Source organism: Cotesia glomerata, linkage group LG3 (genome assembly GCF_020080835.1).
Source record: "Cotesia glomerata isolate CgM1 linkage group LG3, MPM_Cglom_v2.3, whole genome shotgun sequence".
Classification (NCBI taxonomy): domain Eukaryota; kingdom Metazoa; phylum Arthropoda; class Insecta; order Hymenoptera; family Braconidae; genus Cotesia; species Cotesia glomerata.
In genome coordinates, this window is record NC_058160.1 from 25,479,105 (window position 1) to 25,496,756 (window position 17,652).

Below are 17,652 nucleotides of genomic sequence, written 5' to 3' on the forward strand. Positions count from 1 at the left end.
GATCGGATGGATTCAGCATATTGACTAGCTAAAAGGAGCATAACTAGTATGGAGATTTAAACCTCAAGGGTTGAAGGTAACAGGCGAAGGATACTATTAGATTAATATTCTGCGATGAAGAGCAGTATAACCGCAAAGGTAAACATTGCTAATTCCCTCAGAATTCACCCGACTAAAATCAATTGACAATTTCAAGCAAGACTTACGTTTGTAAATATTATTTTTCTCGATCAATAGAGTCTTGTGTTTATTTAAATTATACAGATGATATGTATCGGACAAGTATAATTTTAAATTACGTATATTTGATTAATACTTTAATAGAATTTAATCACAAGTATGAAATAATTTGGAGTTTTTTTGTATAACAATTCATACATAGCTTGATATTTTCGAGAACAATGTCATGAATAAACAAAGTAGCTTTAAATAGCTTCACATTGAATGAAATATTATAAATAAACAAGTTTTTATGTGTGTGCATTTATAAATATACTTATATAAATTAAATAAGTAGTTCAAGGTAATTTTTAAAGCTTATTATCATCACAAATGCCTTTTCAATCCACATATGAATAATAATTATGATTATAAATTTTAAATAATGAATTTTAGAATACAGGCAGTTCATAAAGTATAAATTGAGAGATATTTGATTAATTATTATTATTTTTACTGAATTAATAACGTGAGAAGCACTTAAATGTAACACAAATATTAATTCGAATGGAAGTACGTCAAAGTAATTATCACTCTGGTAGAAAACGAGTCTACAGTATAAAGATAATATTTTTAAATTGAAATTTATCCAGACAAAAAAAAGTAATTGTTATAATGATAAATTAAAGTCTGTATAAAATGAACTTTTTTATGTTTGATAAACTTTTTTTTTTAGTTTTCACAGATATTTCTACCGGTCTGGTTTTAAACACTAGCGTCTTTGGTTTTCCGATAAGAGCGAAATTGAAGCTCGGTGAAATGAACAAAAAGAAACCCTCACGTGGAAGAAGTTTTTACAGTTGAAATGATTTTTCTAGCATTGTTTCACGTTGAATAAAAAACTAACGAGATAAATTCTAACGCTCATCATATTGAGGTTCACGACGCTGGTCATGTTTAATGAGGTGTAATATTCGAAATTTTTTGTGTAGAACTGTATAGTAATTTGAAATGTTTGAAAATAAATATTTTCCAAGGTATTTTTATACTTTTATTAAAAAAAAAAAAGATTTAAAACGATTCGAAATGGCTCAAAGCGTTAAATTTTTTTTTTTTTTAATAAGGGTAGAAAAAAAATTTGATTATAAAATAAATATTTATATTTTTTATAAAAAATTAACAAATTTGAAAATTTGGCTTAAAAAATTTGTGAGTCAAAAAATTCTTCTCTTGGGAATATTTCTTATTTTTATCAGAGTAATTTTTCATGACATCAAAAGTTATTTATAAGATAAATTAATAAATTAAAACAAGCAAAATTATGACGTTTTATCAACTTTAAAAAATATATCAATTGAAAATTTTTGAAAAACATTACAATAGTGAAATTCTCAAATTTTATATGTTAAAATGATCGGTGTCAAAATTCAAATACAATTTTAAAAATAATAACATCACCAACATTCTTTTTTTTCAAAAAACAAAAAAAAATTAAAAATGAGTTGAAAATTAAATATATCCTTCGGTTGACACATTTTTTTTTAAACCACACAAAGCATACTTACGAACTTATTTACTCAATTTTTCCATCCTGCTCCTCCAATCAGAAGTCTGACAAATTTTGTTCAATAAAACTAGGTACTTTTCTGTCAATAAGTGCGGGATTTTGATTTCCTTTTACAATCTTTTTTGTGGCTTTGATGTCCCGCAACAAAATCAATGTCCGTTATTAATATCGATTTTTGTATTGTTATTATGAATTTTTTTCCGGTTGGAACAATTCTTTACTTTTTTTGTAATCAGCCATGTCATATCAATAAAAATTAATTAACCATCACAGATTTAAGTTTAAAATAAAATTAGCTGACAAAAAAAAATTGTCCAATTTTCGCAATAACAGTCAAAAATCATCTAATTAATTTTTTCACTTTTTATAATTATTATCACATACCAACTTATTGAAAAAAAATAAAATAAAATAAACTAACCGTGCTCAGAAGACAATTATTTTAATAACTTTTCTATAAAAATTGGAGAGAATATTATTTTCATTATATTTATGACTATAACACAGCTTATGCACGGATGCAATATTACAATGAGACTATTAAAACAGTAAGAAAAATACGGATTAAACAAGTCCCTTTGTTCATGCTAATTACTCTTTTTTAATTTTTAATCATCCTAATTTCCTCACATGTAAAAAAGAAATGTCTTTTTCTTTACAACAATGTTTAACTAAACTGGACGACAATGCTCGCTTTATCGTTAATTTATAATTAACAATCCTAACGTCGACTCACAAAATAAACAGTGCCTCAAAGTACAACAAAAACTTTCTAATTTAAATCAAATTTTTTTTTTTGTAATTATAATCATTAATTAGTGATAATTTAAAAACAGAATTACATAATAAAAACTTTCAGTTACGATAAATTAAGTATAAATCCACGTGAAATGTAACAGCTAATGAGGGGTTTAAATCATAAGGGAGAACTTTGATAAAAGAGGCTGTCAACGCGTCGGAGCGCACGCGGCAACTGCAGTTCGACCCTGCACATTTCAAGCAAATTTCTTCCAACCCCTTCTTTCCATACCCTAAACCTCGAACGAGTTGTCTACCCGCAGTCGGATCTCTTACTTGCGCCCACCAAACACTCGTTCGTCCTTTTCTTTTCATCCCCACGTGGCGAATTACATGTGTTTATTATAAATATATAGCATGAATTTTTATTATGAAATTCTTCTTCCTGCTCGCTGATTCACAGAAATTTCTTATTTCTTTCTTCAATGCTTTGCACGTGTAGCAATATTATAGCACGGAAAAAGAGCAGTTTTGAATAATAGCAACTTAAAATTGAAAAGTGGGAATAAATATAATTATTATTTTTTATTTATAAAAAAATCTATTGATAACTTGTGAGCAATTAATGGAATGATAGATAATTTTGTACTCACAAGTAATACTTAATATTTAATAGACTTTATTTTTGTTAATAAATGTACTTTCTTTTTTTAAAAAAGAAAAATTATTTATATTTTATAAATAAATATAAATTGTTTCCAAATAAATGAATTTATTAATAGTTAATAAATTTTTCTATCAGCGTGAAAAATTTTTTAATGAGAATAAAATTCTTCATCTACAAACAATTTCCTTTAATAGGCGAGACCATCTTTTTCTCGCTTTGCTCTCACGGAGTTCAACGGAACTATCTCTGTGGCACTCCCAACAGCAGAGCAATTGCAGTTTCGATTGGTTTCACGAAACGAATGAAATTTTTGAAAAAAACGCTTTGTGGTGAAATAGTTTATTAAATTATCTATTATCTCTAAAAACGTTTTTTCAAAATTTCCATTCGTTTCGCTAAGCCGATTGAAACTGCAATCACTGGTCTCGGCTGTTAACTAATTTTGTTTTCTTTGAAAAATTTATGAGAAAGGAAATTAAAATATTCATGTAAAAAACAATAAACATTTTTTTTATTGATTTTTGGGATAAATTTTCATCATAACAGATTTTATTTTTGTATTTTTACTGATCACAACTCTTTTTTTTCATGATTAATAATAATTACATTATTAGATCGACTTTTTTGATTCACAAAAAAAATATTTTTATTCAAGTTTCAATTACATTGTAATTATTTTTAATCATCATAATCATTATTTACGCATTCAACTTTCAGGTAGTTGGGTTGTGGATATCTTAAATAAAATACGGGAATTTCTGGTCCAACAATTGCACCTTTATTTGATACCGATTGACTTTCGATCTATTAATTTAAACAGTTAGTTTATTATAATAATTGTGTAATTTAAGAGACTTACCCCGTAAAAAAGAACCGTAGAAAGGGTAAAAAATATTGTTAATATTGTAAGTATTGTATCTGTAAAATAAAAATTAGTTTTTATAAAATCTAAATTCTAATAAAAATTAGCTTTTATAAAAAGAAATTTTTAAAAAATTTTAATTTTAATGAAAAGAATTCATTTTTTTGCTGATGATGATTAGTGATTATTACAAATTTGACTGACTAAATTTTATACTTTGTTTAAAATTTAAAGATTTCCATGAAAAAACCCGATTAGTCAAAAGCTATTAAAACTATAACAAATACATATTATCTCGAATGACGTAAATTAAATTTCTTAATGATCATTCAATTGCTTTTTATATACATCATTATTTTTTGGTAATTACCGCACAGAAAAATAAGATGATGCAAACGTTTGTTCATTTACAGTAATTTTATAAGTTACAAATAAAATTTTAATACATTGTAAGAAAAAAATTTCATTGTTAAAATTGTGAACTCTGAAAGAATTTAATTATTTTAAATTAAAAACTATTTTTAATAGAATTATTAAATTTATACAAATCGATTCATTTACACGTCTCAATTTTCAGATTTTATTTTTGTATTTTTACAGATTACACTTCTAGTCTAGTCGAAAAGTTGAAAATGGTACAAAATAGAAATAATGCTCTTAAAATTATGTGCGATAGCTCATTGGATCCGAAATGACGCCTAGAAAAATATGCCAAAAGCGTGTATTAGCACATAAAAAATTGCAAAAGTTATAAACAATTAAAGATGAAAAAAAATGGCATTTCGTTTTTTGCCAATATTTCATAAACTATCAATATTTAAGAAATTTCAAAAAAAGATTCTGAAAGAGGAGGAAATTTTCAATAAAAAACTCCTAACTCCCGGAACTCTATCTCCATGAGATGACCCTAAAGGCCATCCCTGCAACTTCCCGCTAATTCCATACTTAAGCGCTCAAAATTGCACTTATTATGTTTTTGAGCTCGTAGAGTTCAAAAATATAATTTCCGTGTCATTTTGAGCTCTCCGAGCTGAAAAGTCTGATAGAAGTTTAATAAAACACTATATATTTTGAATTTTCAAACCGCAATCTTTTGAATGAATTCACCAATTTTCACGTGGTTCGTTGCATTCAACGCAGTTTTTGAAGGCTCATAAAGAATCTTTAAGTTTAAATTGATTGAATTAGGAATTTCGAAGTAATTCTGAAAAAACACTTTTTTCGGTTTTCTTTCGACAACGATAACTCACAAACGAATAAACTAATGTCAACCATGCTGGCGGTGATCGACGTAGTTTTTTAATGTTAAGAGCTGATTAGTTTCTTGAATCAATCGGTAAAGCCGTTTTAAAGTTATTCCAAAAAAACCAAATTTGAAAAAATTTTTTTTTGTAGTTTTTTTGAGATTTCTCAAAATTTATCGATCTAGCATCCTAGGACCTCAAAACGTCGAGATCTGATAAAAACTCGATTTTCGAAAAACGGGGTAAAACCAATAACTTCCCGATTTTGGAAAATTTTCAATTTTCTTAGCGGGAAGTTAAAAAAAATAAAAATTCATTTTTATTGTTTTGTAGTATTAATAAACTTCATCTATTTAGCAGCAATAAAGAAGCCACTTTTTGCCGTGTTAGGTAAAGGGTGTCTTACGACTGGGTATTGATTAATTATAGAGTTAATGATGTACTTTAAGATATTAAATATTAATTCAGTAATCATAATCGGTTATCGAATAGTTGTCCGCGGTCGTTCATCTGTTATAATTTCATCACGTAACACATAAAATACATAACGGAATTGTATAATAGAAGGGGTTTAATTTTTTTTCTAATATAAATTAGGAGGTGAGTGAATAGAAGCATTTGTGGGAGTATACGCGGGTGACAGTTCAAATTTAATGCAATACCTATTAGAAGTAGATCAAGAGACCTCATCAATTTTACTTCGACTTGCGGAGATGAAAACATGGATTTAAAAGTTTTGAAAGATCATTTATTCGCGTCTCAAAATAGATTAAAAAATATAATTAAAAGTGAGGTATAAAAAAAAAAATTAAAAACTTTACTAGAAAAAAAATTTTTGAAAGCAATAGTTTTAATTCTTCTTAAACTTTATGAACTTTTTTTTTTTGAATTATAACTTTGCTAATTGTGTTATTACCAGTATTATCTGTTACATTATTTTGAAATATAGAAATTAATACAATTTTATAACAGATTTCATTTGTAGAGTTAATTAAAACTGAAGGAACTACAAGTAATTACACTGATAGAAGGATTTGTTTATAGTTAAAAATATTTGTTAATATTTAAAAAATCATTTATTAGAGACCTCTTTTTAGTCCTTAACAAATATTTTTTAGTATTTAAAAAGATTTATTAATATTTAATAAATGAATATCAGATTTATTAAATACAAATAAATCATTTTAAATGCTAAGAAATATTTGTTTAATACTAAAAAATAGTCTCTAATAAATGATTTGTTAACTATTAACAAATATTTTTTAATACAAATAAATCCTTCTATCAGTGTATGAAGAAGCTACAAGAAGTTAGTAAGTAAGAAAAGTTTGAGTAGACATGTCACAATTTTAAGTTAAGACATATACATCCAATGATCCAATTTTTTTAGAATTTTATAGCAATTAAATTATTATAAAAAAAAATTTTATTAAAAAATTCCACATGTGAAAATTAATAAAAATTATAAGTGAAATTTTTTAGAAGCATTTTTTTGTTGTAATTGATTTGTTAAAAAAATTTTTAAAATTTACAGCTGACGGCTAACTTCAGTATCATAAATAATATTTGCTGGATAATTACAGATATTTTAAATGTTTCATTTTTGACTTAGATAATATTCATCAATTTATTACAGGACTATAAATTTTGATCCTATAATATGCTTTGATGCCGATACTTAGCCTTTGAATATCTGTTATGTATTAATTATTGTTATTGACTTACGTATGTCAGATAAATGAATAAGCCCGTAAAATCATTCAAGTTAATAGTAATTTAATCAGTTTCATAGACTATAAATAGAATAATTATTTTTTATTTTTACACTGATAAAAAAATTAACTTGATTCAAGAGAAAGAATCTAAATCTCATTTTTAAAGAGAATATCATTTTTTAAAAGTTCAATAATCTCAGAAAAAGAAAAAAATTTTGAACTAAAAAATTCTTATTGGCTTGGGTAAGCTTTACTTGACTCAAGAGTTTTTTTACTTCATTCAAGATAATCAAACTCTCTAAAATGATATTCTTAAGTTGAGTTTATTTTTTTATCAGCCTATACTTTCTCAATTAAGTATAATAAATAAAAGTTTCTCTTGATCTATTATGTTTTCACATTAGAATTAATAGTTAAAATCTCTAGATAATAAAAAATAAATATTTAACGAAAAATTTGTTAACAAAAAATTGGATCAATATTGAGTATTTAAAATTTCTTCATTAATTTAACAATAAATAAACTAAATGAAAGTTTAATGGCTTACTGTATCAGAAAAATAAATAACTTAATAAATTTAGTGCATGTATATGAATATAAGGTTTGAATTTTAGCCTTTTGTTTGAAGCAATTCCCAAGAAGTATAATGGATTTCTCGAGTTTCAACAACACAATCTAGTACGCTAGAATTACGTAATAAGCCCTAGGGTAGTAAATGAATTTATAATAAAACGGGTATCACAAAGCACATATAATAAAGTGATCGATTTACTTGTAGAATTCTAAGAATTTAATGTAAGTGTTTTATGTTGTAAATCTCAATCATAAATTTTATTCACAATATATATTATGCCAATCTGACATTTCATAAATTTTTTTAAGGAAGAACTTTATCGATAACGATCGGAAAATTTTTCCCTCATTATCGAGTATTAACTAAAAATAATAACTAGCAGAATGATATAATTGTTTAGTCGATCGTTTGTGCTTGACAGTATTTAATTATTATAAATGGATTGGTCATCAATTCGCCTGTTATTAATTACAATTGATAATACTGTCAGATCCACAATTTCCATTGGATCTGACGACGAAATTTATATTACGTAAACTGAAAAAAAAAAAAAGTTTTAATCACGTGGCATAACCGTCTGTTACCTAATACAGTGTTTTGCAACTTATTGTAAAGTTGAACAAACAAATATTGATAATAAGTAACAAGAATAAGCTTTTATTACGGGAGTTCTTTGTTTCTAAGTTTATAGTCTAATTATACAAAAAAACATATTTCTCTTTTTAATGTAAATGCTCAAAGTATATTCTACTTCAAATAGTTATTTGCAATAAGACTTTACGGAAAAATGAGCAGTTAAATTACAATTTATGGTGGAAATTTTATTAAGTACTCCAAAAAAAAAGTAGAAAAAATTACAGTTTTAAAATAAAATTTTCACAAACTCTGTAAAAAATATATTTTAAAAATTAAAAAATTCTAAGTGTTCATTTTTACAGTTTTGAGAATTATTTCTTACAAAGTTTGCCAGTTTTTTTTTTTTTTTTTTTTATTTTTTATTGGAGCGCATAATTATTGAAATTTACACTAGAAAATTTAATTATTAATTATATTAATGTATTTTTTTTATTCATGTAGCATAATTTAAAATTCAATTAAATGAAAGCATTTATTGTAAACTTTTCAACCGCGAAACCATGTAAAAAGCGAAATTAATATTTATAAATGTATAACTCAATTTATATTGATTGCATTCATCCAAGTTTATATTTGAGTTTCATTATCTTAGAATTTAATTATTTATTATTTTTTTATAACTTTTATTAGTCTATGCAAAGAATACGTTTTTTTTTTGTTTTCATACAATTCATCGTAAATTAATTAATTTTCGACTTTTCTGTAAACATTTAAAGTTTTCAACAGCAAGTCAGCAGAAAAAATACCTCCAAGTTCTCATATAGAGTTCTAAAGTATATAAATATAATTTTTTAATAATTATTTTAATATGAATTTATACAATGAAACTTAAGTTAATAATAAATTTATTAATAACCCAAGTTTCAAGAACACAATAAAAACTTTTTGAATGTAAATAAATAATACCCATAAACTGTCACACACTACTAAATAATAACTTTCTCAACATTACATACATATTTTATGATATTTACTTCTATTTCAACTAATTACAGCTTATAGATATATTTCAAATTTGCTTTTCTCTACTACTTTAATTAAAAAACTGTTTGAATTGATATTAACTCACCTGAATTGATATTAAATCACAAATATTGAACACTGGTATTTCGAATTTTACAAATTTTAAGAATAAACTATTTCTGAAATTATAGTAGAAAATATAACATCTCAAATAAAATATTAAAAAAATATAAAAATACTTAAAATACGAAAATTAAAAAAATTCCTACTGGACCATTATTTTGAAAGAATTAATAAAAAAAGTGATTTTGCCAAAATTTTTCTTTTTTGATTATATACCTTTTATTTATAAACTACTATACCATGATATAATCTTGAAAAGCTTTTATACGATTGCTACTCGATTATCAAATATGATTAAGAGATTCATAGTTATCTATTAGATCGGTCAAAAGTTATTTTAAAAACATCATAAGAGATATTTTTTTAATCTATGACAATATGATGGTATTTATTTCTGCCTATTCTTTTTTTTTATTATTGTTTTTAAAAGATTTTTCTTTTAGAAAATAAATGAAGATGATTCTCAAAGAAGAAAATTTATGAGCCTATTACTGAGAATTCTTAATTAACTAATTAAATCTTTGAGATTTTAGCTGAGAAGAAAGTTCATGTGATAAAATTATCTGACATTTATTTGGTCGAAGTGTCATTTCATAAAAAGAAATTCGAAATTACTGAAGACATCTCCGGAACAGGTAAAAGTGAGGATTACAGTTTATAATGATTAACTTAATTGATAATTTAATTTTAATCATTGATTGAAAAACTGGCCCTTAATATATTATATTATTAAGCGCAGAAAAAGTTCAAGTTCATTGTGAATAATTGAGCCGACGATGAGTTTATATTAAATTTTAAATTTTCCTTTATTTAAATTTACAAAAAATTTTGTTTTCTTATTAATTTATTGAAGCTTATTTTTACCAAATATATTAAACATAAATGTATTTTATAACTAATGTTTAAAATATTTATTTTTAAATCTAATTACAAAGACTAATTATATAAATAAAAATTGTTTATTTTAATTATTTGTATATTTAAAAAATTAAATATTTTTATACAGTGAATTTTCGTCCAAATATAAAATGTAAACTTTTAAGAAAATACTTTCATACCTTTGTAATTTCGCGCGAAAAAAACATTATTTTATTGGCTGACAAAAGTCCATTCGGGAGAGGGTACACTTCGGGTAAAGAAAGTTGGCCATCTGTTGAGTAATTTGGAAGCGTATGTAATATATATGAGTATATATTAGGACAGCTAGCCTTCAGCAACACTGGCTTGTCCCAGCCTCCCTATTCCAGTAACCTTGGTGGTTTTAATTACGTTGAAGTGGTTTATTTCGTTGATTACTGTATCCTGGCGGTATTAGATCAGAGGTTGTGAATAAATTAATAAATTTTATCAATATTTTTATTTAAATACAGCACAACTAGAATAATATAATAAATAATGTCTCATCAGACAGGAATAAAAGGTACAACTATTTTTAAAAATAGACATTTATTTACATTGCTACGTAGGCGAAGAATTTAACCTCAAACACGCCCATATAAATTTGCTCTTTAATTAATACTTACAGTTAAATAACTTGACCGTTTAATTAAATATAATTCAATAAATTACAGCTAATGACGCTCTGAAAAAAATATTCGCCAAGTGTCGAGATGGAAAAATTCGAGTGTTAAAAGTATCTATTGAAAATGGTATGAAGATAAAATAAATACATAATATATAATTAATTAATTAATTAGCTAATTAATACCTGGTAATTAAAATTCCTAGAGGAGTTAGCACCATCTACATCATCAAAACCTGTCGGAAAATGGCAAGACGACTATAATAAATTAGTGAAACCACTTATCGATGAAAATCAACCAGCGTACATATTATTTAGACTTGACACCAAGTCACCAGACTCCGGCTACGACTGGCTATTTATCTCCTGGTCGCCCGACAATGCACCAGTGCGCCAAAAAATGCTCTACGCGTCAACGAAAGCCACCCTGAAACAGGAATTCGGGACTGCTTCCATAAAAGACGAATTGCATGGCACCGTGATGGAAGACGTAACTCTGGAGGGTTACAACAGACACAAGAAAAATGATGCTGCACCAGCACCCCTTACTTCTGCTGAAGAAGAGCTGGTTGAGCTCAAGAAAACAGCTATACATACTGACTACAATGTTGAAACGCGACATCAGACGCTCAGTGGTGTTGCGTTCCCTGTAACTGATGAAGCTAAACAGGCGATAACTGACATGGGAAAAGGAGTCCATGAATATGTTCAGTTGAAAATAGACTTGGACGAAGAAAAAATTCATTTAGTTATGACTGGTGACGTTTCTTTGGATAAGTTACCTACCAAGGTACCTGCTGATGCTGCCAGATATCATTTATATAACTTTAAGCACACTCACGAGGGTGATTACACTGAAGCAATAGGTAATTTTTTTTTTTTTTTATTTTATTCAGGTGGAGATCAATATAAAATTTTCGGATGAAAATTAATTTAGCAGATATTTGATAATTTTAAGAGTTTTTTTAACAAATAAATAGTGGCAAAAAAAAAGTAGAAAAAAAAATAAAAGATGCAATTTTTTAAAAATAATTTTTTGGAAAAATTCTATTTGTTAAAAAAAATTAGAAAATGGTCAAGTGACTGCTAACTTTAATGTCGTAATTTTTGGTAATTATTTACAAGTGGGGTCAAACCTATTTTGGGCCGTAACTAAAAGAAAAATTAATATTTAAAAAAAATTTTTTTTTCTGCTTGTTTTTACGGCGCATTTATGATAAAAAATGTCGTGAAAGGAAAAAATAAAGATTTCGATAGCTTTTTAGCCTTCAAAAATTGGAAAAAATTTAGGCGCTCATGTTATTGAATAAAATTTCTATTTTATCTTTTTTTGATGTTTTTTTTTTTGAAAAGTACATAAAAAACGAACAATTTAAAAGAAAATTGATCAAAAAAAAATGTAACATGGGCTAACATAATAATATAATATAATCCTATGTAGTTAATTATAGAATTTTTTAGGCGTCAAAAAAATAATACAGAACTTAGGGTAAAAGACCCAGTTATTGACACTGGCCTAGTTATTGACACTTGCAATTTTATTTTAATAAAAAAAAAAAAACAAATCAACTCTAATAATCAGCATAATTTTTGAATTATAAATTTTAAGAAAATTGGTTTTTTGAGGATGTTTAATTTTTTTAATTAGAACAAAATTCCAAGTGTTGAACAATTAGGCCAGTGTCAATAACTGGATCTTTTACCTTAAGAGTCTTTGAAAAGTCCATAATATGTTTATTAAAATACAATTATGCACTGATAAAAAAAAGTTGGAAAAAATTTTGGTGCTCATGTTTTTGGGTAAAATTTCTATTTTATCTTTTTTTGATATATATTTTTTTGAAAAGTACATAAGAAAACGAACAATTAAAAAAAAAAATTTGAATTTCACAATTTTCTAAAAAATTTATAAATTTTTTTGAAAATTTGTTAAAATTGTAATAAACAATTTTTTTTTTTTCGTTAATTTTTTTAATGTATTTTTCAAAAAAAATATATCAAAATTAAATGGAAATTTCGTTCAAAAAAATAAAAATTAAAATGGTTGACCCCGCTTGTAAATATTTACCTAAAATTTTCTTCCGACTATTTTTGACTGATTGATCAACACCTTGCAATCTTTTATTAATTTAAAATTTAATTATAATTATTATTTATTATTGCTGTTTTAGTTTTTATCTACAGTATGCCAGGGTACAGTTGCAGTATCAAAGAGCGAATGCTTTATTCGTCATGCAAGGCTCCATTGCTGGATCTTATCCAGTCATTAGGTGTTACAATTGCGAAAAAGGTCAGTATTTAATAATTATTTTATTTGTTTTAATGTAATTTTTCACTCAACCGCTTAATTAAGAACAATAATTGTTTCATTCGAGTTCATTAAATAAGACGGTAGAATTTGGTAGCAATATACATAATGCTTCAGTAATTAATACATTAATCAACAATAATGACAATAGTCAGTAAAAGCGAAATGACGTTGAGATTAATGAACGTGATAAATGGTTGCATGTGAAATTATTAATTTAATTAGTATATTACGTAATATGTAACGATGTTATGTATGGTTGTATCATATAACTTATGCACCAAAGTTTAAATTAATTAATGAATAATAATGCTCCATAATGGCAAACGGATTATAAATGCAGTTGGAGGTAAATAGTGGAGAAGAGTTAGCAGACATGTTGGAGGACCCTCCTACAATAAAAGAAAAAATCATCGTCTCGACCCCGGTCACCCCGACAAGCAATATTCCGCAGGTTTTAACTGAGAAAAAATCTAAACAAAAACGTTCATGCGTTTTGAGTTAACAGGTTCAACTCACTTGGTTATTACATTCCATACTTGGTATTTAAAAAAAATATGCGATTTTTGTTTGTCTTTATTATTATATTAATTATGTTTTACAAGCTATGACGCACATAGGTTTTTGTGATTACAAATTTTACTCATGAGATAATTGAAACAAAGGTTCAACTAAAAAAAAATTCAAAGTAATTTATAAAAAGTATCTAATGGATCACTAAGTGTCCAACGTGATATGTATATTTGTTTAGTAAGAGTAGGATTAACCGTGTATTTTTCTAAATTATCTTACAAAAAATAAAAAATCTAATGAAACAAAGTATGATCGTCAACAGGTTTACGCTTTCGAATAAAATAGCAGCTTATAATTAAATAATATTATTAAAGTTTGACGTTTTCTGTGGTAATCAAATTATTCCATAATAAAAGTACTGCTAATAAATATTATCATTTATATATTATTATATATTATTGCGTATAAATGTCTATGGTTTTAATTTTAAATTTTTGTTTTCGTAATAATATTCTAAATTATGTTTTGTGAATAGTATATTGCGAGTTGATGCATTTTATTCTGAGATTAATGTTAGTGAGACGTAATTTCGTCTAGTCGGAAATGAATTTCGAGTCATGTCTTAAATACTGATTTTATTTTTAACTAAAGTAATTAATAATATGATTAACTCATTACTTCTTATAAGGAAACTCTCTCCGGTGTCCCCCTCCGATTTTGATGAAACTGAGATATGTTATTCTCCGTCGAAATCTAAGAGACACGTATTTTTTTTTATCTGCGGAAAAACATTTCTAGGGGGTGAAACTACCCCTCAAAGTTTAGCCTCCAAAGGGGTGTTTTTCAAGTTTCGCATACTTGCAGTTTAAATAGTCGAATGGGACCAATTGCATAATTTTCAGGGTGGAAAATCATGAAAAATGCTTTTGGTTTTATAATAAAACAATGGATAGAACAAAAGTTATGAGGGTTGAAAATCACAAAACTTTTATAAAAAAAAACTATTCGATGGATTTCAATGAAACCAACGGCAATCGGAAGAGGAAAAAAAAATAGAGAATACGTCTTTCGGGGTTTTTCCGAAAAATTAAGTTTAGGGGGTGAACATCCCTTAAGCATATCTACATTGACCACCAAGAAAATATCGTTTTTTATATTAATTTCGATATGAATTCATCAATAATAATTTGTTCGTACATTTCTAGCATTTAGAAAATAATAATAATATTATATCTTAATATTTTACTTACTTGTTTACTTCGCATCCCAAACTTTATTTTGTGTATCGGGACATCAAATATTTAATTATAAATGTCATGTAATGTGAATCTGTTTTGGAAAAAAAAGAAAAAAGAAAAAATGCTTACAATATATGCTTTACTATAATCAAATTAAATTTAAAAATAATTTACAAATGATTTTTTACAAAAATATTTAATATTTCTGATGTTTATGAAATTTAATACTTAAATTCATCATTTTGTCATATGCAGATCTATTCAATATATGTTTTGCAATCGTGATGTTCATGAAAAAAAATGTTGAAAACACAACGACTTTTGTAATAGAACAAAAGTGGAGATTAGTGAGTTTGACAATTGGAATCATGGCGATCTGGTTCACTTGTTTTAAGCATTTTTACTGATAAGATTAATGGTATCAGCAAATGTTCAGTTCGTGGGCGTACGAACAAAATATTGGCTGGCCTCCGCCACGTTATTAAAATTTTTCAGTATTTGCTTAAAGCAGGTTCATGATTGGTTTCAGCCGCGAAGCCTGCCATTGAAAATACGCCCACCGCTTTTGAATGATCGCGAACTACAGTCAACAATACCTTATGTAAAACCGCAGGCCGTGGGTTTCGTGTTTCACTTTTTCGGCTTTATGTAGCAGGAAGCAGTCATTGTCCAACACTTGAAGAACCGGATAACATCGCGAGCTGGTTGAACTGTACAGCGAGTAGCCAGGTCAGCGTTCAGCTTCCGTGAGTCTTCGATCCACGTTACCCGCTCTTACTTTGTTTGTTATTGCCGACGAACAGTTGTTGTTTTGGCGCCGTGATATTGGCACCATTACTTTTGATGCTTTACGCGACACTGTTGATGGTAACGGAATGCTTTCCGCACCGTTGAGTTAGGCGCTTCAGCATAAAACGTTAAATTGGGGAACAGCTGGCTTGTATTGCTCCGTCAGGCCTCTGTTAATCTCCTCAGTGGTCGCACAAGACAGCCTTCAATTTCAAAGCCGACGCCACCAGTTCACAAGAGCTGACGGTTCATCTTCATCGTCCGCAAAGAGTGGCTGCGCTGATTTGGCAACAGTTAAGTATCTTGAGCAAACACGACCATTTTGCTCGTCACGGTATTAACAGGTCACTATCGACGAATAGTTGTCGCAAAATTGTTCGAATGAATATTTATACTATAAGTTAGCTTTTTTCATTGCCGACCAGGCAAAATACCAGTCTTTCAGCGAGATATTATGATATAATACATTTTTCAAAGCAGATTCACATTAAATGACATATTTGATACCCTGATACAGTTTGGGGTGTCATAAAATACAGCAGTTATTACTTTTTCTAAATGCAGAAATGCCTGCCATTGATGGTTCACATCGTGCTCAATAAACGATGCTTGGTGGCTCACTGCAGATGCTTAAGGGATGTCACTCCCTAAACTTACTTGTCTTCGAAAGAGTCGTAAGCTTTCTGTCACAAGAAAGAAGCAGAGTGCTTAGCTAACAAGTCTATTAAAGTTTTATGATGCCACCTGGTCCCATTCGGGATTATTTAAACTGCAATCTAAGAGACACGTATTTTTTATCTGCGGAAAATGCCTTTAGGGGTGAAACCCTCAAAAAGTTAGCCTCCAAAGAGGTGTTACCGCATACTTGCAAGCAAATAATCGAATGGACCAATTGCATACTCTTTCAGGGGTGTAAAAATCATGAAAAATGCTTTTGGTTTTATAATAAAACAATGGATAGAACAAAAGTTATGTGAGGGTTGAAAATCACAAAACTTTTATAAAAACTATTCGATGATTTCAACGAAACCAACGGCAATCGGAAGAGAAAAAGTAGTAGAATACGTTCGGGGTTTTTCCGAAAATTAAGTTTAGGGGGTGAACATCCTTAAGCATATCTACAGTAATCACCTCAAGAAACATTATCGTTTTTTATATTAATTTTGATATGAATTCATCAATAATAATTTTTCGTACATTTCTAGTATTTAGAAAATAATAATAATATTATATCTTAATCATTTTATTTTTATCTACAGTTTACTGCATAATTTATCGGTACATCAAATATTAGATATGTCATTTAAGTGAATTCCAGCTTTTAAAAAAAAAAAAGAAAATGCTTATAATGATTTATTATAATCATAATAATCATTCATCGTTAGTCTCATACAAAAAGAGATAATTATGTTTTTTAGTATATATGAGTCAGTAATGTGAAAACAACATAGTATAAATAAATGTATCATTTCGAGATTAGTTTAGTTACTGCGATGTACTTCATCTTTTATAATTCAATATTATAATCGTGTTTTTTTTTTTTTGTATTTAATTTAAAAATTGTAATGAAAATCTTTATTTTAGTACATAGAGTTAAAAAAAAGTGAAAGTCAATCCTATAAATGTTATAAGCACTGCCTCTTAACAACATTTCAAGTCATGAAACATGCACGAAGAAATACAAATCAAAAGAAAGTTTCTGAAAATATTTAATTTCTAATGCTATGAACGAATACCAGAGTCAAATGGTCGAAGAAAGTTCTTTCTTTGCATTTCCAAGAACTGTATCAAAGATTGGACGATGGAAGTCGTGGAAGATAAAGAGTGTGAAGAAAATGCACTAAGCTGATCGAGCTAATTCCACCTATCGATTAATGCAGTACCAAGGATGTTGAACATTTATCTTAAGTGGATATAAATTGGAAGTCGTCGAGTACCTCGGCGTAATGGCAAAAAAGAAATCTTCCAAGTTTAGACAAAGTGTTAGACAAAAATTTAGGGAAAGCGCACAATCTGTGCGACAAAGTTACGAAG

The 17,652-nt window shown here is 27.2% G+C and overlaps 2 protein-coding genes across 6 annotated transcripts in view; one reads left to right on the forward strand and one right to left on the reverse strand.

The window, feature by feature from the left end:
• LOC123262069 (PDF receptor) overlaps window positions 1-2,131 on the reverse strand; it is a 43,118-nt gene extending 40,987 nt beyond the window's left edge. The window contains exon 1 of one of the 3 annotated variants that reach the window (XM_044724076.1): window positions 1,725-2,131. The gene's annotated coding sequence lies outside the window, so the exon portion shown is untranslated. The remainder of the gene's footprint in view (window positions 1-1,724) is intronic. The other 2 variants (XM_044724074.1, XM_044724075.1) reach the window with 2 other exon arrangements.
• An 8,296-nt stretch (window positions 2,132-10,427) lies between these two features.
• Window positions 10,428-17,652, forward strand: part of LOC123262070 (twinfilin) — a 12,557-nt gene continuing 5,332 nt past the window's right edge. Inside the window, exons 1-5 of one of the 3 annotated variants that reach the window (XM_044724079.1) lie at window positions 10,428-10,668; window positions 10,820-10,897; window positions 10,977-11,636; window positions 12,942-13,060; window positions 13,422-14,029. In XM_044724079.1, coding sequence (XP_044580014.1) covers window positions 10,644-10,668; window positions 10,820-10,897; window positions 10,977-11,636; window positions 12,942-13,060; window positions 13,422-13,583 — 1,044 coding nt within the window. In that variant the 5' untranslated portion in view covers window positions 10,428-10,643 and the 3' untranslated portion in view covers window positions 13,584-14,029. Of the gene's footprint in view, window positions 10,669-10,819; window positions 10,898-10,976; window positions 11,637-12,941; window positions 13,061-13,421; window positions 14,030-17,652 lie in introns of those variants that run through there. The other 2 variants (XM_044724080.1, XM_044724078.1) reach the window with 2 other exon arrangements.